This window comes from Nelumbo nucifera, chromosome 3, assembly GCF_055504915.1.
Source record: "Nelumbo nucifera cultivar China Antique chromosome 3, China Antique-T2T, whole genome shotgun sequence".
Taxonomy (NCBI): domain Eukaryota; kingdom Viridiplantae; phylum Streptophyta; class Magnoliopsida; order Proteales; family Nelumbonaceae; genus Nelumbo; species Nelumbo nucifera.
The window spans coordinates 9,061,344-9,083,900 of record NC_142651.1 but is presented as its reverse complement, the minus strand read 5'-3'; the positions used below and the strand labels follow the sequence as shown (position 1 = coordinate 9,083,900).

The window sequence follows — 22,557 nt, the reverse complement described above, 5'->3', positions numbered from 1 at the left end:
GTCTGACTAAAGGGTCAGTATTAAGTTTGTGAGTTATAAGACCAGGGTCAATACCGGGCATATCGGCCGCGGACCATGCAAAAATATCTAAATTTTGGAGTAAAAAACTTACCAGTTCGGTCCGTAGGGGTTCTTTGACAGAAGTACCGATCTGGAGTGCGCGAGCTGGGTCCGTAGGCGAGGCCGGGATCGCGACTATTTCTTCTGTGGGCGAGGCTCGTTCTTCGCCTTGCTCCACGGGTCGCTCCAGGTCGAGGTCGCCGGCCGCCTTGTTCGGCAGGCCTGCCGCTAGTTTCGGGGGCGTCCTTTAAGTGCTCGCCTGGCTGATCTGCTTTATTGCTATTGTTGTTGTGATGTACAAAGTTTCTTAAATATCCGCGACGGATGAGCCCCTCTATCTCGTCTCGGAGGTTATTGCACTGCTCGGTATTGTGGCCATGGTCCCTATGGAAACTACAATACAAATTCTTGTTTCTTTCGTTCGGATTTCCCTTTAGGCGAGGTGGCCATTTCACGTAGGGGGCGTCCTTGATCGTCATTAGGATCTCGATCCGCCTCGTGTTCAGTGGCGTGTAATCCGTCCGAACTGGCAGGGGAGCTCGGAACGACTGATTCGGTTTTGGGTCCCGGGCCGGGTTTTTTCGGTCGGCCGAGCTAGAGGGCTCGCCGTCCCTCTTTCTTTTCTCGTTTCCGCCCTCGGTTCTTTGGTTGATTTCCTCCTCAGTCCTCATGAACTTGTCCGCGAGCTTGAGGAACTCGGCCACGGTCGTGGGCTGGTTAGCTACCATGTGTCACTTGAATTCCTTGTGCGTCACCCCTCTTTTTGCTGCGGCGAGCTGCACCGCGGGGTCTAACCGAGGTATCTGTAAGCATGCCTCATTGAATCGTTTGATGTAGCCTCGTATGGGTTCCCCTTCCCTTTAGACTATCCCGAAGATGCTTTCCTCTGCTCTGGGGCACCGTTTGCTGGTGACAAAGTGTGCAGTGAAGACCTGCACGAACTGAGCCCAACACTTTATCGATCTGGGGGCCAGGTTCCTGTACCAAGTGCGGGCTACCCCCTTGAGGGTGGTGGTGAAGGGCACGCACATGCATGATTCGCTGGCTCTGGCGATGTGCATTTGGGACTGGAAAGCGTCCACGTGGTCGTTGGGGTCGAAGGATCTGTCGTACTTGTCTAGGGGCGGGAGCTTGAAATCTCTGGGCAAGGGGACTGCCAGGAGTTCTGATGCGAGGGGGGAAGGAACTGAGAGAATCGGGGTAACTCCTACCTCGTCCGAGCTCGTCTCGCCTTTGCCTCTGAGCTCTGATAGGACGCGGGTGGCGGTTCGTCGACTTCGACGGCGCCTTCGCTGCTGAGTGGGCCTTGTACTGGCGCTGCTGGCCTCCGTGTTGCCGAGCGCGATGGGCCCGGAATGCTGGTAGTCCACTGCTGCCAGTGCGCCGAATCGGTTTTCCACCAGTGGGGACTCCGGTTTGGAGCCCCGAGGCGCCGATCTCGCGGGCGAGGTTCCCGATCCGCCTGCGAGCCGCGAGGCGGGGATGACTTTTCTTTCTCTCCAGCCTGGGGACGAGGCCTGGCTGTTTGGGGGATTCTGGGGCCTAGAGGCCTTTCCTTGGAGGCGCCCATCCTGCGGAGAGGCCTTGACTGGCTTCGGGGCAGGGTGGCAAGGTGGAAGTAGTGGTTGGTTCGGTGTCAGTTGGGGGAACTGTTGTTGATAGTGGTACTGGGAGAGGTTGTGCAACACTTGGTGCTGGTGAAGCTGGTGTTGCTGGAACTGTTGCATCTGGGCTTGCATTGCCCGCATGCATTGCATTAGGTCGTCCAACCGATTTTGGCTAGCTGCCAGGGGGACGGCGGTTGGTTCAGTGAAGGTAGCCTCGATGGGAAGAGGGAAGGGGATGTTTGCGGCCGGTAGGCTTGCAGGCGCCACTGCTTGTGGCGTAGTCAGATTGGGGATTCCATCCACCGAGAGGGGGATGGTGAACTGCCCAACACACACCACGGGAACTTGGGGCTGTTCCCCGGTGGTGTTTGTCTCTGTGCCGCATCCGGCGTTGCTGGATGAGGCCATGAGTTGAACTTTTTAAAGAAGAAGAAAAGGGTATGAAAGTTTTGGAGGGAGGCCTTTTGAAGCGTTCCCACAGACGGCGCCAATTGATGAAGCACAATCTGGCCGGTCTTAGCTGTCAATGATCTTGCCTCTGAACTGAGTAACAGGGATCTGAAACGGAAGGAGAAGAGAAGCTCCGGGGAGAACCCGGCGTAAAGGCTCCGAAGCTCAAGTTAGAATACTTCAAAGGCAAGATAAACCAGATAGCGCAAAGTTAGCATACCTCGTTCCTGGTGGGTAGGAGCCTTTTATAACCACCTCGCGCACTCACTTCCAGGCTTCCGTCAGATCGGGCATGATTACTTCTGAACTCCTGCCAGTTCGGATGTCATTTCCTCTGGCCGGAGAGAACCGCCACTGTTCCTTTTGTCGGAGCCGTCTCTGCGGCTGGTGACGACGGTTGCAGGTGGCGATGGCAGGAAGCCGTTTGAAGTGCGGCTGTCAGGCGTCAAATCCCAAATCAGTCAGGTGCATCGCCCTTAGATACGGACGTCCTTGGTGTCGGATATGTTTGGTCAGCCTGGTGTTTCGGAAGCGAAGTGTTGGAGTGGCGAGCGAGGTGTCTTGAGTTCGGTTTGGAGCGTCCCGAGCTGCCTTGGGCCAGCTCGGGTCAGCTTTGTGAGGCTTGGGGCCCAGTACAGTTCGTGCTCAGGGAACTCGGGTTCTCCATAGGAAGCTCCGAGTTCTTAATAGGGAGCTCGGACTCTTGGTAGGGAGCTCGGGCTCTTGGCGGGGAGCTCGGGCTCTTTTCGGGGAGCTCGGACTCCTAGTAGGGAGCTCGGGTTCTTAAGCGAGCTCGGACCCCTAGTAGGGAGCTCGAGCTCTTAACAGGGAGCTCGGACTCCCAGTAGGGAGCTCGGGCTCTTGGTAGGGAGCTCGGGCTCCTGGCGGGGAGCTCGGGCCCTTGGTGGGGAGCTTGGGCTCCTAGTAGGGCGGTCTGGAGTTCGGGCTCAGTAGCGAGCTTGGACTTTGCTTTTGGCACTTGCTTCAGGCACTCTATTGTCCCGAGTTGCTTGTTTCTACCACGTACTGGGTAACTGCGAGGTCGGGCCAAATTTCCCTTCATCAATATCCATCGACTTCAGAGTTCAGACGTTATCCAGCAGCTGCAAAAGCCGAGCCGCCGTTCTGAGCTCTCGAATTACAAGCACTTAATTAGCTTATTTCTGAGTACGTACATCTTCATAGTTGTAATTAATCGTAGATGTCGCCAATCATTCGTTCTTTTCGATTTCATCATGAACCGCGTATTCAGAGTTGACATCACAGTGAACCACTCAGTATTAACGGTGAGCATTTCAGTGCCAATTAGAGGTCGTCACGTTTAAGTTTCATTTTCATTATTTTACCAAAAGGAAAATGGGGTTATAGAGAAAAGGAATTCTGGGAGCTGTCGCGTCTCTCAATATGACCTTCAAAACAAATTTCAGGGGTTCGAGGTTAGAAATCAAGGAACCAGGTGACCACCATGCATGCACTACGGGCTCAGTAACATCCACATGTATACATGAGAGGCAGAAAAATTTAACGGTGCTATATATATACCAAAATATTATTCATTAAATCCCTAGTTAGTCCCTTCCCAGAAAATACCTACATGTACAGCAGTCAGCACCACCACCAGTTTGAGAGATCATGGGACTATCGACAGGAATGAATGTTACTGCCACACATACAATATTTGTATCATTTTCCAGTTGATTTCTCTCCACACATACCCTGGTTCTCAGGTTTCGTGGCTTCATTGATGCATCATGGTCGTTAATGCGTCATGGCTTCGTTTTGAACTCATTTCCACTCTTCTTTGGTCAAAGTCTGGAATCCATCTGGTCTAAATCCTCGTCTATTTGGTCAAACTCATTGATGCATTTATGGCCGTTAAATAGACTGTACTCTCTCCTAAGAAATCTGAAATTACAGCTAGCGGTGATAATGAGCCGAATTTTTTATGAGTTGTTCGAGCTTGGTTCTCGTGAAAAACTCGGTTCGGCTCGGTTTCAATCAGATTTATCGACCTCAAATCTAATTTACTAGCTCAATTATTAAACGAGCCGAACTCGAACCTACTAGAACTCGACTCGTGAGGCTTACAAGCCAACTCATATATATATATTAAAATTATAAAAAATAATATATATAATAAAAATTTTATAATTTTTAAATATCAAATAAAAAATATTTTTATATTTACTTTTTATAAAATATTTTTTCTCAAAATCGAGCTCGAATTTATAAATTTTTCATAAATAACGGTATTCCAAGCCACGCCTTGAAAATCAAGAAGGTGTGGTTTGGAGCAACACCGAATTTGGCGTTTTCTCAGATTGCAGCTCATTGCTGCCAATGAAGACGTGATGTGGCGGTGACATGGACTACTTCCTATAATGGGTACTAGTGCTGAAAACAGACATAAAGCACTGGTACCAAACAAAAAGCATCACCGTTGCTCTAAGAAACGTCTTACTTGACAGCAATGTTTCCAAACAGGGAAAACACACACACAATTTTCTCAGAAAACAATGCTTCCAACCCATACATCAGTAGCACCGTTTTTTTGTGCTTATATGCAACATCAATGCCAAACATATACTTGATCTCCAGACTCCAATCTCCCATTGCCACAAAGAAAAGGCATTATTTATACTAATCTATACTAGGAACCTTAATGCTACAAACATCAATCAAAATTACATCCTGTTATGTAGTGGATTCAACGGTGAAAAAAAAAATCTCTCTTTAAGTCTTCCAAAAGCATATTTGGAGACGAAAACCATTTTACTCACACATTAGATTACCATGTACATGTATGCCTGGATTTGACTTTTGAGGGTATCTTATAACAAATGCTTAGGCTGTGTTTGGTTGCAATGCAAATTTATTTGCATTACTACAAATGCATAGGAATGTAAAAGTAAAAAATCCAAATTCTTATTTAATTTTGTTTTGGATTTTACTTTATTCTGCTTCATGTATTAATTTACTTCATCTGTACTGAAATCAAACAAAATAAGCTAAATTTTGAAACAAAAATAGGTCAGAATAAAATTATAAACGAGCTCAAATCTAATTTACTAGCTCGATTATTAAACGAGCCGAACTCGAACCTACTAGAACTCGACTCGTGAGGCTTACAAGCCAACTCATATATATATATTAAAATTATAAAAAATAATATATATAATAAAAATTTTATAATTTTTAAATATCAAATAAAAAATATTTTTATATTTACTTTTTATAAAATATTTTTTCTCAAAATCGAGCTCGAATTTATAAATTTTTTACTCGAACCGAACTCAAACTCAAAGTTCTGGCTTGAACCGAACTCAAACTCAAACTCAAACTCGAGCCTCGTACAAATCCACCCCTAATTACGGCCATCTCCTAATATACTAGTAACACAGTAACCCCCCCCCCTTGTTTTTTTTTTGCGCTGAGTCTACATCTTTTGCCGTGGCGGTGTGGCAGATCGGTAGAACCCTTCCGTTTGCCGATAGTATGGTTGCATTGCGATGTGGTTTATTTTGATGTTATGGCCGTACGGGGCCTTTGGACATCTTTTATACCTTGAGATCCCTCTCTCATCGCGGTTATTTTGTATTTATTGTCTGGACAGGGTTTGGAGTCTTCGACGGAAGACCCTTGCAAACAATTGGTGTTGTGCATATCCTAGCTAGAAGATACGTCTGCATGTCTAATTCCTTAAGGTGCGTTTTCCTTTCGTTTTATTTCTCAACCAACCAGTTGGTCTCCTAGTTTAAACTCTCTCTCGTGTAATTGCAACTTCTCGCGAGTATCCTCTTTGATCTGGAAAAAAACAGAGCACAGCACTGCTGGGATACAGCTAAAAGGATTAGCTAAAGCAGTATATTCAAACCCAAGGCAAAAGCTTATAAGTATATCCAATCATCCATCCACCTATTACAACATTTATACCAAAAGTCCTACAGAAAAAAAAGATCTTCGATCTTAAGTCATTAGTACAACCACATGACCACTTTTCTCAGAATGAAAACAAAAACAAAGAACTAGATAATATTTACGCCTGAATCCAGAAAAGCCCTTCCATCGATCAGCAATCCTCTATTTCTTCAGGCCTGAAAATGAGAACGAGAAGTGGTTGGACAGAGCAGACAATTTTGGATTGAACAACCAACAACAGATAGAAACACAATGTCTCAAAAACCTAAGCCATATATTCTCAATTTGGTTGATAAGATGAACATTAACATCCCTAATGTGTCCTGAATTTAATCCTTTCCGTTTGGCTTTTCTGTTCATATTTTAACTAAAACCTCATGTTAACACAAGAAATGTGTTCAAACACTAACCTTGTTGGCAATGTTGTTGGAAAGCCACTCCAACCCCTCATAAAGGCCCTCACCAGAGGTTGCACAAGTGCTCTGGATGTACCTGAAAAAAGTATCACCAGAAAACATTAGATCCAACAATAGGATTTTCTTCTAATAAACTAAAAAGAGATTACAGTATTCAAGATAAATTACTGCAGGGAGAGGAGTAGAAAATTTACCAGTGGCGTTGACGGAGAGAGTGAAGACCAAGCTTATCAGTAATCTCCGCAGCATTCATTGCATTGGGAAGATCTTGTTTGTTAGCAAATACAAGCAAGACAGCATCTCGCAACTCATCCTGAAACAATATATACGAGTCAGTCCATTTTTCATGTCCTCTGCATCAATCTCTTTTGTCCTATGCAGCCAACATAAAGCAGAATTTTAAGAGCTACAAAGAATGTATCTAACAGAAACTGTGCAGCAAAAGAAAGATGTTTTGGGAAGAGAAACAGCAAACCAGAGGCAAATGGTAAATCTGGAAATTGGACTCAGAACTAAGTTGGTTTATAGTCATGGTAACAAAACAAACAATCCATCAAGATTATGATGTTAGCAATATGTGCTACTTGCCTAGGAAATACAAAGGACCGACTTTGGAATAGGCACAACATTGTTGCAGCATTTTTTTCAAATTCTACCAACTGCCAATTACATGTTACCAATCCTTGCACTAAAACCTTGGCCAAAATGCAACTTGTCAACAGCATGAACCATGCTGATGACTGGAAAAAAAATGCACAAGAAACTTTTTCTGATAGTATGTTCATTTCATGCTATTCATTTTGATTATTGTGCCACTAAACAATGCAATCTTTTGTGAAATGCAAAATTATATTGTATTTCAATTGATTGGCTTCTATGATATAGTTAAAATAAAAAAAAAATAATGAGAAACATCATTAAGAAATTCGATGAGATTGCATTTCACAAATATACAACAAAGAAGACCAGGTCAAGCAGACAAGGCCAACGAAACAATGTAACAAGATGCATTAATAAAACAGAAATAAGAAACTTTTACTGTTTCAGAGGCTAGACCATTTGCACTTAATAATTTGAGAAAAACATCTATAAAGAAAACAACATCACATATCTCAGATTTTTTTTATAAGAAACGGTATCTTTCATTAGATAAAACCAGAAGAACTGTCACCTTCTAAAGTGAAAGGTGACCCCTGAACAAAAAATAACTTAAACACTGCCCAAAACAAAACCCCCCGATTCGCCCCTTGTTTTGCTAGGTTGTCAACTAAAGCATTTGCTGACCTCCTAGATCAATAAACTTGTGCACCCAGCTCCCTTGTGAGGCTCAATAATTCCCTTATGGACTAATGGTAACTTAAAAGTAAGGTCATAAAGGAATAGAGCAAATGATGTTGGGGTTATGAAGAGGTTAAAACTTCTAACAAAAAAAACAGGCAAAATTATGTTTGCTTTTTAAATATCTTTTCAAAAACATGCTATGAGAAACAAAAGTATGAATAAAACCAGTATGTACCTCATTCAGCATCCTATGTAACTCATCCCTCGCCTCAACAACTCGATCTCTGTCATTGCTATCCACCACAAAAATAAGACCCTGAGTGTTTTGGAAATAGTGCCTCCACAATGGACGGATCTGTATAAATAAAAATAAGAACATCAATTAGTTATCATATAGCCATAAAACCTCAGCTATAACCTCTTTAAAGTGATGAACAGTTTAAAAAAATTTAACTACTCTAATTAACAGGAACTTAAGATGCAAAGAGAGTTTGTGTGGGGGAGGACTATAAGCAAAGAATAAAAACTCCTACCTTGTCCTGGCCACCAACATCCCAAACAGTGAAGCTAATGTTCTTGTATTCCACTGTTTCCACATTGAATCCTGCAAAAGATATCCACTTGCATTACTAGAATGACCCGCAATTATTAAGATGATATTAGAAAATGATCAGAAAATGCAGTGTGTAAAGGAAAAATTGATCCACTGGGTTAGTGTGTTCCATTTGCTCTACTTGGGTATGATAGAAAATGCAAAGACAATAGGGTTAGCTCTAATTTCATTCTTGGGGATCTTTGGAATCCACAATATCTCTAAAAGACAATAGGCAAGGGAATCTGACAAATAAAAGATCCAAAGCATAGTTATCAAGGTATATAGGTGATTCTAGACAACAAAAGAGTGCTTGGTTGCCTAACTGCCACCTAGGAGTAACATAGGCAAATAAACTTGACAAAAAAAAAATACTCAAGTTCTAGATTGGTTTCATATTTTTATATATAGGCCATCAAGCATACAAACTAAATAACAATGAATTTCATATCAAAACAAGGGAAATCATCTTATCGAAAAGAAAATAGCACTTAAATCTATAAAGTTCAATATTCAAAAGACAATATTGCAATATAAAGAATTATTGTAGATTTTTTTATCAGCATGAAAATTATGAAACAGAAATGAAGAAACAGAGGAGGATAGAGAAAGATAGAGTAATTGCAAGAAAAAAACAGAAAAGAACAGGAAATTAAATGGCCCTCATCTGTGCAGAAATCTCCTTGTAATTGGGTGATTGGTTTCTTGATATATGCCAAACCAAGGAAACAATGGTAGAAATTATATTGGCAAGGATGGTGCACTGGATCAAAACTTCACCAATTTTTTCATTTGTATCCTATGATGCCAAATTGGCAAGATATTGCCAACTCACCTACTACTAAACCTAAAGCAAGGACCTTTTAGGTGTTGCTTGCCCAATCCCATGTCAAGATGAATTTTGATGGCTGCAGCCATGGCAACCCAGGGAGTTCAGATTTTGAAGGAGTATCTTTAGACGTGGAGATGGGACAGTCATGGCCTGTCACTGGGAAAGAATTTCAGTACAAATACATCATAGTGGAACTGTGGAAGGAGATTCCAAGGTTGTGGTGGGATGGTAAAGAAGTAAAACACTGGGTACATAGAGGGAAATCAGATAAGCGGCTGAAAAAATGGTCACATTCCAGTAGGATCTTAGGTGTGCAAACAGCATGGTTGACACCATAACTAGACAAGGTGTGAATAGAGGGAATCTATTTTGGTGGAGGTTCCAGGAGGAGCCTAATGTAAGAATTGCTGGGGTAGATAGCATATGCTAGCCTAGTAGCCTACAACAATTCCTCTCACCATGTAAATTTGTAAATTCTGTTTAAAAATATTGATAAAATTCCTTGATTGTTACTCATCCAAAAATAATCTGTAAGAAGTCTTCAAAAGAAAAACAGTGAGATTCAGGTTCTGTAAATGCATCTAGAGAATGGAAATTATGTATTGTAGAAGAGACTTTGACTATTAACAAATAACAATGGCCTTATCAGCACAGTTCAACAACCAGATCTGTACAAACATCAATGAATCCACATTTCAACAGAAGACTGGCAACAAAATCATGCAAAAAAACATGACCTAAAAGCAAGCCATCTGCAACTACAAATTGACGAAATCATACAGGCAAATTGAAAATTTATCAATTTGAAACGAAACCAGAAAATAAATAGAAAAAATAAAATTAGCTCCAATCCTGTAATCAATACTTACCAATTGTAGGAATTGTCGTGACAATCTCGCCAAGCTTGAGCTTGTATAAGATGGTAGTCTTACCAGCAGCATCAAGACCGACCATCAGAATACGCATCTCTTTCTTGGCAAAAAGCCGGCTGAATAGCTTCGTGAAAGTTAGCCCCATGCTCTTTGCGACTGTGTGGCCCTTCTAAGGCTGAGGCAAGAAAAAGGAAATAAAATCAGTCAATGAAACATAAACAGATATCATAACATCACTCACAAACCTTACAAACCATTTTCACCATGCCGAACATATATGCAAAAGAAAAACCAAAGAGGCCTTACACGTCCCGCTAAAAGTCCCAAATCAAATCTGATAAAGCTCAAAGAAAGCCGAAATGATACAGTAAATCAAAATTTTCCACGGAGATGTGATTCATTCTAAACCGATCTGAAGGTGAAGGATTGATCCTAGTGAAAGAAAGAGGAATAAAACCCTAAAACCGTCACTATACAGAAGATAGAGGACTTCACTAAGCACCATTAGGAACTCAGATCCTGTTCCAACGCGCTTGGATGAAGAAAACAACACAACCAGATGCATCCAACAGATCCAAAATATTTCCAGATATCATGCGGGAATTTCCCATTTTAACAAAATACAACAAAATCTAAGCCTTCAACCGCAAAAAAACCATCACAAGAACCATGAATCCAACTTCGAATAACTCAAATCAGAAGAGAGGTCATCTGAAACCACTTATTAGTAAATGTAATCTGAACATGCACGAAGTACTCAAAACAAATTCAAATTTTTCCGATAAATCAATACCTTGAGATCAGCAAACCAAAGAGAATAAGAAGCTTACTAATGTGAAGATAGGCAAAAGCTAGCAAAATCGATTTACCTCTCGGAAGCTGTGTAGATGGATCGAATTGGCGAGGGCGACGGCGACGGCGACGGCGAGAAGACTAACAAAAACGCGCAAATGGTTTAAGAAATAAAAGGATTTACAAAGGACAAAGGTAAATACAAAAAGAAGATTGATTAGAGCACATCGTATTTTTGATAAAAGTGGTTCAACCCTTGTGAAAAGACAAAAGCAGCCCTGGGGTGTTTCCGTCTTTTCGTTCAAAAAAAAAACTTTTCTCGCATTCTCCAAATTTAAAAAAACGAAAAAAAATTAGGATGTAACATGCTCGATGGTTCGTATGGTTTCCGTAAACGGTGCCATGTCATTGCCTTATCATCATGTTGATTCTTTAAGTATAGTATTGATAAAACTTGGTCTTTTTAACGGTTAAGTGCTTATTCATTGTTTCGCTGATGTTAGGGGATGTTTGGTGGCCGTTTTTCTGAAAAATGGTGCCACTTTGGATCCACATAGTTGTTTCAATAAACGCTCATATATATGATTGTTTGGTTCATGTGTTTTTTGAAAAACGCTTGAACTATGGGCATGCTTTGTAAATCGGGATTCACCGATGCATGAAATGTCAAATTTGGCGTTTTATGCATTGGTGAACCGTTGCCCCTAACGGTTGACTGATTGGCGATTATATGTATCCTATGTGGTGCTTACCTGTCAACACATACTTGAAAAACGGTAATGAAAATTACCTTACCAAACAGCCTAGTGTTGTTCACTGCCTACGTGGCAGAAATACTCCCAAACAAAATCAAAGCGTTTTTTTTTTTTTTTTTGTTTGTGTGAAAAACATGTCTTGGAAGTATGGACGTTTTTTCTTGAAAATCGGTCCCAAAAAGTGCCCATGCTTCCGAACACCATCATAGTGTTTAGTGGCATCTAGTTATCAATCAATCCTAGAAAAACGTTATCAACCACTTTTTTCTAATTTTGAATGTAAATTAATTACAAAATACCAAGTAAATATTTAATGCAAAAAAATAAAATACAAAAAAAGTAAATATTTAACACCAAAAATAAAATACAAAAAACAAGTAAATATTTAACACCAAAAATAAAATAGGAAAACAATGAACCCCATTTTTTGTACTAAAATATCCATGGATTTTTATTTAAATAACGAGAATGCCACCGCTTTGATATTTTTATTTTGGGAAAATCCATGACGCAGAAAAGATAAGATATGGAAAGAGTTTTTACTAATCAAAACCCATCCATGAATTTTGATAAATAACACATTATTTGCTCCCACGTTTGTGATTTCAGTTTATTAGTCAGTTATTTTTCCCACATCTCTTTTCCATATCACAATCTAACCCTTTTATTTTACCCGCATGATCAAATTATGCATGAGTTTGCATGGAAAACTCTATATTTACTTATTTAGTATTGTGTTGTTTGTTCAGTGGATGGATCATCTATGCTCCGTTTGGTGCATTTTTTCATGCGGTCTATCAGTTATTTAGAAACCTGACATATCGCATAGTGGTCTTTTTTCTATTTGATTTGCAAGAAATCTACCTTTCAAAAGGCATTGCTTTGAAAAGATGCACAAAGTCCGCTTTAGACTATTTTCAAGAAGCTCCAAATGAAGCTTTTTGAGTTTTTTTTTTTTTTTTCAACTCGCCTTCATGCGAGAAAAAGACATGCTTTAACCAAACAATATTCACGTTGTTAAGATCTTGATTCAAAAACTCACTGTCTTTTAACTATCAAAACTTCCAAATATCTTTCGAAAAAGACTTATCAAACGGCCCCTTAATATTAAATCAGAGCTGTTGGATTAAAATTTTGATTTTTTTTTCATTAGACGTACGTACTCTAGTTCACTTGTTGGATTTTAATTTCATTAAAGATTAAATCCAATGGGTTTGATTGGTCAATTACATTAAAAAATATACCTATACACATGTCTTGGGAAATAGCTTTTTCTCTTACTAAAACCAGCTTTTAACTTGTTCCACATTGGAAAATTACAATAATTGTTTTGGTTTTTTTAATAGGAATTGATTTACTCTCCTCAGATATAAAGAGGAGACTATGGAGACTTGCTACCACGTAACACGTGCACACACATGCGTGCGGCGCAATGAGGCACTTTAGAGGCGCACTTTGCTTGTACCCGCGTTGCTCACAAATGGCGGCTTTAACTTTTAACGCTAAGTTGACCATTCAAAGTGCCTTTTCTAAACCAGCACCTTCATCTGTTCCATGACTCTTCATAAATTATTTAAGGAGCGTGAATCAAGCATTTGTACACACAATTTCGAAAATAACTTTATCTCTCTCTCAATCCTATCTGCTACTGTCTCACAAAAGGTTTCTTTGAAAACTCTCTAACTTTACTGGTTGCATATTCTCGCCCAAGATTCTTCAAAAATTATTTAAAGACAATGTCTTCAAACACGCCTCATAGCTTCTCCTCCAAGTTTCAGTGACCCCATTTCCCAACAACTTTGGCTACCACTGGGATTGGACAAATCGCTTAACCTGTGCTGTGTGATATCACTACATAACTGCAATTCATTAATTTAGATAGGTGACCAATCTTAAAATGTTAATTGGGGTACATCTTGGTTCACTTCTTTGGGCCTCATTCTCTTAATTCTTACTCATTCTAAGCATGAATGAATGACATTAGAATGTTTGGTTACAAAGTTCTTGCCAAGGGCCACATTCCTTTTAAAATGAAAAATCAGTCCCATGGCACAAAAATTGATTAGCCTACAACATGAAAATAATCATTCCCCATCTTGCTCTTTTCATTCTTTGAGGAAACTTTACCTATAAAACTGATGTCATAGATGCTTACTTTTGCGAAAGCGCTTGTATAAAAGTACTTTTACATGAAAACACTTTTATGAAAACATTTTTACGAAAGCACTTTTATGGAAGTACTTTTACAAAAACACTTTTATGAAAATACTTTTATAAAAGCATTTTTACAGAAGTACTCTTACAAAAACACTTTTACGAAAGTACTTTTATAAAAGCACTTTTACGAAAGTATTTTTATGAAAGCACTTTTACAAAAGTATTTTTATGAAAGTACTTTTATAAAATCACTTTTGTAGTACTTTTACAAAAGCACTTTTATAAAATTACTTCTATAAAAGCACTTTTATAGAAATACTTTTATGAAAACACTTTTACAAAAGTACTTTTATAAAAGCACTTTTATGGAAGTACTTTTACGAAAGCACTTTTACGAAAGCACTTTTACAAAAGTACTTTTATAAGATCACTTTTACAAAAGTATTTTTATGAAAGTACTTTTATAAAATCACTTTTGCAGAAGTACTTTTTACAAAAGCACTTTTATAAAAGTACTTCTCTAAAAGCACTTTTATAGAAATACTTTTATGCAAGTACATTTACAAAATTACTTTTATAAAATCACTTTTATGGAAGTATTTTTACGAAAGCACTTTTACAAAAGTACTTTATAAGATCATTTTTATGGAAGCATTTTTACGAAAGTTCTTTTGTAGAAACACCTTTACAAAAGCACTTTTATGAAAGCACTTTACGAAAGTATAAAAGCACTTTTATGAAAGTACTTTTATAAAAGCACTTTTACAAAAATACTTTTATAAAAACATTTTTACGGAAGTACTTTTATAAAAGCACTTTTACGAAAGCATTTCTACAAAACATCTATGCCAATTGGTGAACATTGATTATTGGAGACCTAGGCTGGTGGTTTGTAATTACCGACACTTTTTTTGAAGAAGAAGAATGAAAATGAGCAACATAAGACACTTGTTAGTCTGAAAAAAAATCATTTTTAAGAAAAAAGTGTTTGGTTTATAACAATATTTTCTCATTCTGCCTACTTTTACCAATTCTTTTCCATTTTAGAATTTCATCTTGTGTAAGAATGAGAAAGAATGAGAATTGAACAAAATATAGCCCAAATTTCTGATAAACTAGGAAATCACCCAGAATTGATTGGCTGCTTGAGCTTCCACCCTGCATTTCAGTTTGGCTACGACAGACCCAATCAAAATTGGCCACCTCATCATGTTTTCAATCTCTTGTTATATGTAAATTGTGACGTGGCCAGCTTAATTGGACCAAGGTTTAGCTGAACGCTTTACCTGTTCAGCTTAATTGGGCCATACATTTAATTAAATGACCTGGAACCTCATTATTAATTTCACATCCCGCTGAATAATTAAAACGTTCCGCTAATCCGAATTTGCTTAATTGACCCGTCATAGATTAAACCCACAATGTAAAAATTATATTAGACCCATACATCATCAGAACCGCCCCAACGTTGACTAAGGAATGAAAGGGCCTTGACCCGCATTTTGAAGAAGAAGCCCAGATTAGTCAAACGAGACTATCTTTGTTAGAGGGGCTTGGGCCGTTCCATTCGCTTGGCCTGCAGAAGTAGCCCAGATTAGTCAAACGGGCTCATGGGAAGTCCGGATTTACTACTCACACCAATCTTCTGTATCCGCACATTCACAACATCCCATACTTACATGATGTCATTGATGGAGAGATGTTTTCGATACACGGCTGCAAAATGCTGTGAGGAGCAATTACGTTCCTGGATTTTCCCACTTTTGTTCCGGTGTTGAGTCTCTCAGGCGAAGAAAGACTCCAATGGCTCGGCCGAATGTTGGGGAAGATGGGAAGTAGTGCCCGTTTGGAAAGAATTCGACTTCGGTCAAGACAACGCTCATTCGAGCAGTTTTTATAGCCTTACATTGGGAATATCCCCTTGTTTATGTACTTTATTTCATGGAAGATATTTACGATGCAAGATTGAACGAAGCTGTCTGGTGGGTGTGAGAACGGGCTTGCCCTGATCGAAGTCGATCCCGTTTGGGAGGGCTTTGATGAAGTGGCTTCTAGTGCTCTATGAACTAAGAAACCTGAAACATTGTGATGATGTAGTTGTCAAAATTTTGAAAAGCTAAAATTATCCTTTACAAAAACCACAAAATCTCCTTTTCAAGGCATGAGGCGTAGATTGAGGCATAAAAAGGTATAAGCCTCAAGTATCAATGATTATTTAGTGATTTAACGCAATATATATATATATACCTTATGCATTTTTATATTCAAAATATATGGAAAAGGCATTTCAATAATTGTGGGCCAAATAAATAAAAAGAATAAAATGAAAAACCAGTAAGGAAAATCAAGTTCTATTAAATTCTCTTAGTGTTTTAGGAGAGTTCAATGCAAAAAAGGCTAATCAAATTAGTTTCTCACTATCTCTTGGATATACCAGGTGGGATTTTTTTTTTAATTATTCTAAGTATAGCATCTCAAGTTTGTTATTTTTTTTTCATTTCTTTTCCAAATGGATTTTTTATTGACTTTTTTTTTGCATAGATCAAATTAACTAAGTTGTTCTCTTTCTTCTAAACTATTGAATGACCATAAATTTAATATCCAATTATATGGATTATTCTTCATATTTTTCTTTTATTCTAAATTGTTTATTTGAATTATTTGAGAGTTTTGCATTTTGAAACATGAAATGTAAAATGTTTATAATTGTTATTGATTAGTTATTATTTTATTTAATGATTAAATGTCAAAAGTTATTACTAATAAACTTTTATTTTATGGATATTTATGTCTTCTATCATTCTAACTTTTGGTATATTATATGTTATTTTTATTGATTTATAAGCTTTAACTAATTTCATTCTTAAGCTTCGAAGCTTACGCCTTACAATGCCTAAAGGCTTATACTCACCTTTTTGGGCCATTAGGCCTCAATTACGCCTTTAGCCTTTTAAAACTTTGATTACTATGGCCCACTAAAAGATTTTTGTGTAATTTTATAGATGTGTATTTTTTGCAAGTTGGACATCATGAATCACCATTATGGCATTTTTAAAATAAGGTAGGATATGGACTAAAGCAGGCAATTAGGAAGATGATTCGTTCCCTTTCAGTATTTTCTCACTCTATGAATGTTATAAATAGTTTTTATGATCCCGTCAAGGATGAAGCCTATAACCTTACGGAATACTTTGACATTATATGAATAAAAAAAAAAATATTAGTAGGACCTTAATCTAAGAGCTCATGAATTAGCATATTACACTTGTAAATATAATCGTATAGTTTGTGAGCACATAGTCTCTGAAACTCCTATAATTATTCTGTGAATCATTAAAGTTTTCCCCAAGGGCTGGATCTGTTCAAAACAAAAAAATATTTCCAACATGATCTATGTTTACACATTATAGGCATGGTGGATTCAAGTTTCATGGTGAGATATGCGAACACAATAATTGTTGGAATGTTGTTGGGATAGCTTTTGTTGTGAATACATCCTACCTCAACAAATATTAAAATGCAGAAAGTGGAAACAGTATTTGCTACAAATAACATGCGTACCATAAGAGCAACACGTTAGTGGTCACTGATCACCCATCCAAAAATACAGACTTTGGTAATCTATACAATTATAAATGCATAGATTCCTTGCGTATCTACAGCTGAAGGATTGAGAAATTTTCGTCAACTTATTTTCTATCAGATCAAACAAGTTCCACTTTCAACCTATGCCGATGTAAAATGTGGAATCCATAATGGTAATTTCCTGTTTTGTTTAAGGTGATTGTGTTTGCCAAATAACTTGTGTTATTAGGAAATTACTTTTGCTAAATAGCCTATGCTATTGGGAAATTACTTTTATAAGTGGGAAAAAACTGTTAATATTTGTTTTAAAAAAGCCGTAAGTAATTGTTTGGGCGGGCTTTCACGTAGCTTCTTTCTTTGTGAGGTGCGCCCCATACAGAGAGCCCATAAGATCTGTTTGGTAAATTCAAACAGCCCATATATACTGTCGTTCAGACAAAAAAACTAGCTTTTGGATGAAGTTTCTTTTAATAGCTTCTTCAATGGAGCATTCGTGTATCTTGTTTCTGCTTGATCAAATGCAGTTTTTTTGCTACTTGTCCATGTTGCGGAAAACCCAAGAAAAACAGATTTGAATGACATTTAAAATGAAAAGATAAACATAGATAAAGACAAACAAGCAAAGAAAACACACAGATTTACGTGGTTCGATTTATAGCCTATGTCTAATGGCGAAGAACAAGCAGAAATACACTATGTAATCAGCAATGAGAAGAAATGTAGAATTGTGCACTCACAACCCCTCTCACAGAAAACCCTAAACCTCAAATACACCCAAATGTCTCACTCTTCTCTCACAAGACAAAGACTAAATATACAAGAGACCCCGCCCCCTAAAATACATAACTCTTCTAATTTGGTTCGGACCTATGCTGAATATGAATCAGGTTCCACCACAAACCACTATGAAACGGGTTGCCACAAAGAATTCAAGAGACAAACATAACAATTCAAAATGTTGTTTACATCACTTTTTGTGACTTCTAAAAAGCAATAAAATCAATTTTCCCCGCTAAGACTCCTTTGTAAACGCATCCTAATAAAAGAGTATGAAGCAAAACCCAGAAGATTGAAGGGAAAGTATGGATGATCTCTTTGGGTAATCAAGACCAACAAGGGGATTGGAGGAACCTCTCAAGATAGCACAAGACTGATCAGAACGAGACAGATCCAAGGACAATGCGAGAGCAGATATTTTGTCTCTCATTGAACTAAGCATATCAGTTTCTATGGGCTGTCAGCCACAAGGGGATTTACTTGCATTCAGGATGACTTCCGCATAGTTACAATAGCGTCAATTGGACGTTAATTCATATTTCATAAGGCTATAGAGGGCAAAATCTTTGATCTCAAGGGTGAACCCCTCATTCCATTGGGTTTTCTGTATCTGCCAACTCTATAACAGACAGTATAGTAAGGACAGAAGGAATTGGGATCTTCTCTGTCCCCCCTGTCGCTCTCAGTGTCCTCATTTTTATTACTGAGCTTCCCATTATCAAGTTGATTATGTTTATATATTTCTTACATGTACTCCTTTTTTGTGCAGGGGTGCCGCTTGTGGATCTGTGGTAGCTCCTGCTTTTCTTTATCTTTTCTTTTTTTCAGGGGGAATCTGGACTTGTTTTTTCCTGCACTTGTACTTTTACTAAAATGCCTTTTATTTTGCTGCTGATGAAAAAAGTTAGTAAATTCACTGTTTTTTTTCCTGCTCTGGAATTTCTAATAAAACAGATAACTTATTTTTAGTATTGGATATACCATCTATACAGGCCCAAGAAAAGAAGTATGAAACTAAGAGTTGATTGCCAAGCCCTGAGAAGATTGATCCATAGAGAAGAAGGCAAACAATTAGTTGTTTTAGAAGATCATAGTTTGGGTACAAGCTTGCACTGTTGCACAGCCTCATCAGGTGCCATGTAGAAATATTTCCTGTATGTTGCTAATTTGGTTATGCAAATTTCAGTCAATTATGAGTTTTTCTCCTTGCCACTGCAAAATCTATATGCTACATATGAATAGCAAGCAATAATGCACAAGGAATCACATTAAAGAACTCGCAAAGCAGGAAAAAGCAAAGGCTGATTTGTAGATCATATTGGAGAGTTTTGGGATTTGACATTGAAGAAAGAAGTACTCCATATGTAGGCTATCTATATCTTATGCAGATAAAGGAATGTTCATTGAATTTATCGGTTCTGCATTATTGGGATCTATATTCGGTTGTCCTTAGCAGACTGCAAGTCTGTAACAAGGGCTGCACCCCAACCATCCCCAATAACTGACTGAGGACATTCTAACAGAGGATGGTGCATATGCACACCAATAACATGGGTTGGCACTAAACTACTCTTTCCCCAGGTCCCAACAAATAACATCTCGAAAGTTACAAAGCATAGACCCCAAAGATGGGGGATTAGACCCCAATACAGCTCCTACAATTTGCATCATCCCTAGCCAAAATGCTTGCCATGGTATTGGTCCATCTTTGGATCCATCTGAAAGTAACAATAATGCTTTTGGCCAGAGATCTAGCTTCCCTTGTGGCATGCTGAAATGCCTCCTTGCATCCATCAATCCATCATACCACCACACTAGAGTCCCTTTTCTCCACAAGATTACCGAACCCAATGGAGCATCCCAGCCTCGACTCTTTACAGTAAACATTAAAACTCAGTCCTAACAGAACCCTCATGACTTATCAATCATGTTTTACTATCCGAATGCAACCTTGATTATTTATAAAAGCTCCACCAATCCTGATCCAAATCCTTAGTATTAAGTCAAACACTATCTTCTTGAGTCCATTATCTTGTGATTATGGTTGGAGAATTTGCCTTTTTAGAGCCCGGGTTAGCATACATAGGACTAAAGCAGAATTTTGTAGGGTTCATTCAACATCAATTTTTGTTCTTTTGGGCTCTCAAAGAAAAGGCAAATAATGACTTGAGAAGCACTACTGGATTTTTATAGAAATTGTTTTCATGCACATTAAGATATGCTTTGCCATATCCTGCCAGGCTTCCAATCAGTAGACAAAACTTCATTAAGAAAAACACATCAACCCTTTCATCAATTTAGTAAAACAGGCATGTATTATTACTATATTCTGTAGTGATGGTGAAATCCAATATATGTTGCAATCTAAATATTATACATCTGGCAAACATAACATTTGTATACTATCAAATAATGGTGAAATCCACCCTAGCAAGGAAGCTGCTTTATGCTCTGTACTGTAGAAGTCTAGCAAATAACAATGCCCTGTATACTCCCTCTAAATGGGAATCACTGTAGTCTCCTAGTGATAAGAATTACCATAGACTTGTCACCTAAATATATACTTTGTGAGTAACGACAAATGGTGTAAAGGGGTTGGAATTCACAACCGCACATGAAAACACCGTCATATCCTACGCTTGGCTCAACAAGAATCATAATCAGATTGAATCCGGTTGCTTGATGGCTTGCCAATCTGCAGACAGTCAATTTGGGGGACAGTGGGAGTACTCAACTCACCAAAGGTCTGCCAACAGAAGGGGTTATACATGTGATAACGTTCTTGAATTGGTTGTAGCTCTATGTTGGATAGAGTAACGTCTATGCATGGTAAGCTATCGCTGCATGCAAAGTGTACAGGTTTTACTGTGTATGTCCCTTTTATTTTCTCATAGGTGATGCCTGACAGTGCAACTGCTGATGATTGGTTCTTGCATGTGCTCTTGTCGCAGTAGAATTGATCAATTACAATGGGAAGTTGAACTTCAGAAACCTGAATGTTTGAGAAGAGTACTCCTTGTACAGAACCAGACCCACCCTGTGGAGGACAAAATTGAAATAAGGTCTAGCACTGACAACAACTTGGAAGTTGTAATAAGAAACTCAAAACTTCTTAGTCCCAAGTGGCTTAAAACTGTAACAGTTCTTGATCAGATTTTCAGAGTTGTTTTAAGTTCCCAAATGAGAGCATTCAGTACTTGGGTGAGTTCTGTTTGACGAAATTTAGTTATCCTATCAACTTAAACTGAGGATTTGGATTTGAATCTGTCAATTTCAAGTAGTTAATTATTAATAAGTTTAGTCCCAACACAGAAGAGTTGCTTAGATATAGGAGGCAATTAGTTGAGGAATTAAGGTGGGTTTACCTGCCATGTCTTGATTCTGACACCGGTCATGGTGTTGTGCATCATGATATCTCGGACAGTAATGTTTGTCACACAGGCTTTTGTGTTGTCCCTTCCTAGCCCTCCAATGCTGATTCCATGTCCAGGCCCACAGTTCACATTATGTATGTATACATTTGAGCATCCAGTCTGTATGGATACACAGTCATCACCTGCACGAGTAACAGAGGCTTAAATAAGCAGAGATTTGGAAGAAGGAAAAAGAATGTATTGGTGAAGAAGGAAAAAGAATGTATTGGAGCATCCGTTCGCCTTTTTCACCAGTACCGGGTTGGCCACCCAGCTCGGGTAATGGACTTCCCTTATGAAGTCTGCCGCGAGGAGCTTCTCGACTTCCTCGTCGACCGCTTTCCTGCGCTCTGGGGCTAAGTTCCGTTTCTTCTGTCTAACGGGTCTGACTAAAGGGTCAGTATTAAGTTTGTGAGTTATAAGACCAGGGTCAATACCGGGCATATCGGCCGCGGACCATGCAAAAATATCTAAATTTTGGAGTAAAAAACTTACCAGTTCGGTCCGTAGGGGTTCTTTGACAGAAGTACCGATCTGGAGTGCGCGAGATGGGTCCGTAGGCGAGGCCGGGATCGCGACTATTTCTTCTGTGGGCGAGGCTCGTTCTTCGCCTTGCTCCACGGGTCGCTCCAGGTCGAGGTCGCCGGCCGCCTTGTTCGGTAGGCCTGCCGCTAGTTTCGGGGGCGTCCTTTAAGTGCTCGCCTGGCTGATCTGCTTTATTGCTATTGTTGTTGTGATGTACAAAGTTTCTTAAATATCCGCGACGGATGAGCCCCTCTATCTCGTCTCGGAGGTTATTGCACTGCTCGGTATTGTGGCCATGGTCCCTATGGAAACTACAATACAAATTCTTGTTTCTTTCGTTCGGATTTCCCTTTAGGCGAGGTGGCCATTTCACGTAGGGGGCGTCCTTGATCGTCATTAGGATCTCGATCCGCCTCGTGTTCAGTGGCGTGTAATCCGTCCGAACTGGCAGGGGAGCTCGGAACGACTGATTCGGTTTTGGGTCCCGGGCCGGGTTTTTTCGGTCGGCCGAGCTAGAGGGCTCGC

The 22,557-nt window shown here is 39.2% G+C and overlaps 1 protein-coding gene and 1 long non-coding RNA gene across 2 annotated transcripts; both read right to left on the bottom strand.

Annotated features, from left to right (window-relative positions):
- Window positions 1–5,953: 5,953 nt before the first annotated feature.
- Window positions 5,954–11,038, bottom strand: LOC104591045 (ADP-ribosylation factor). Its single transcript, XM_010249844.2, has 7 exons — window positions 10,898–11,038; window positions 10,026–10,203; window positions 8,266–8,336; window positions 7,968–8,087; window positions 6,646–6,764; window positions 6,446–6,527; window positions 5,954–6,211 (listed from the first exon to the last, which is right to left on the bottom strand). Exons 2-7 carry the CDS (start codon window positions 10,171–10,173, stop codon window positions 6,206–6,208), a joined length of 546 nt encoding a protein of 181 aa, XP_010248146.1. The 5' UTR covers window positions 10,174–10,203; window positions 10,898–11,038; the 3' UTR covers window positions 5,954–6,205.
- A 9,352-nt stretch (window positions 11,039–20,390) lies between these two features.
- On the bottom strand, window positions 20,391–21,650 carry LOC148800945 (uncharacterized). The gene is made up of 2 exons (XR_016083710.1): window positions 21,460–21,650; window positions 20,391–21,131 (listed from the first exon to the last, which is right to left on the bottom strand). It is a non-coding gene; the product is annotated as an uncharacterized LOC148800945 (long non-coding RNA).
- Window positions 21,651–22,557: the final 907 nt, after the last annotated feature.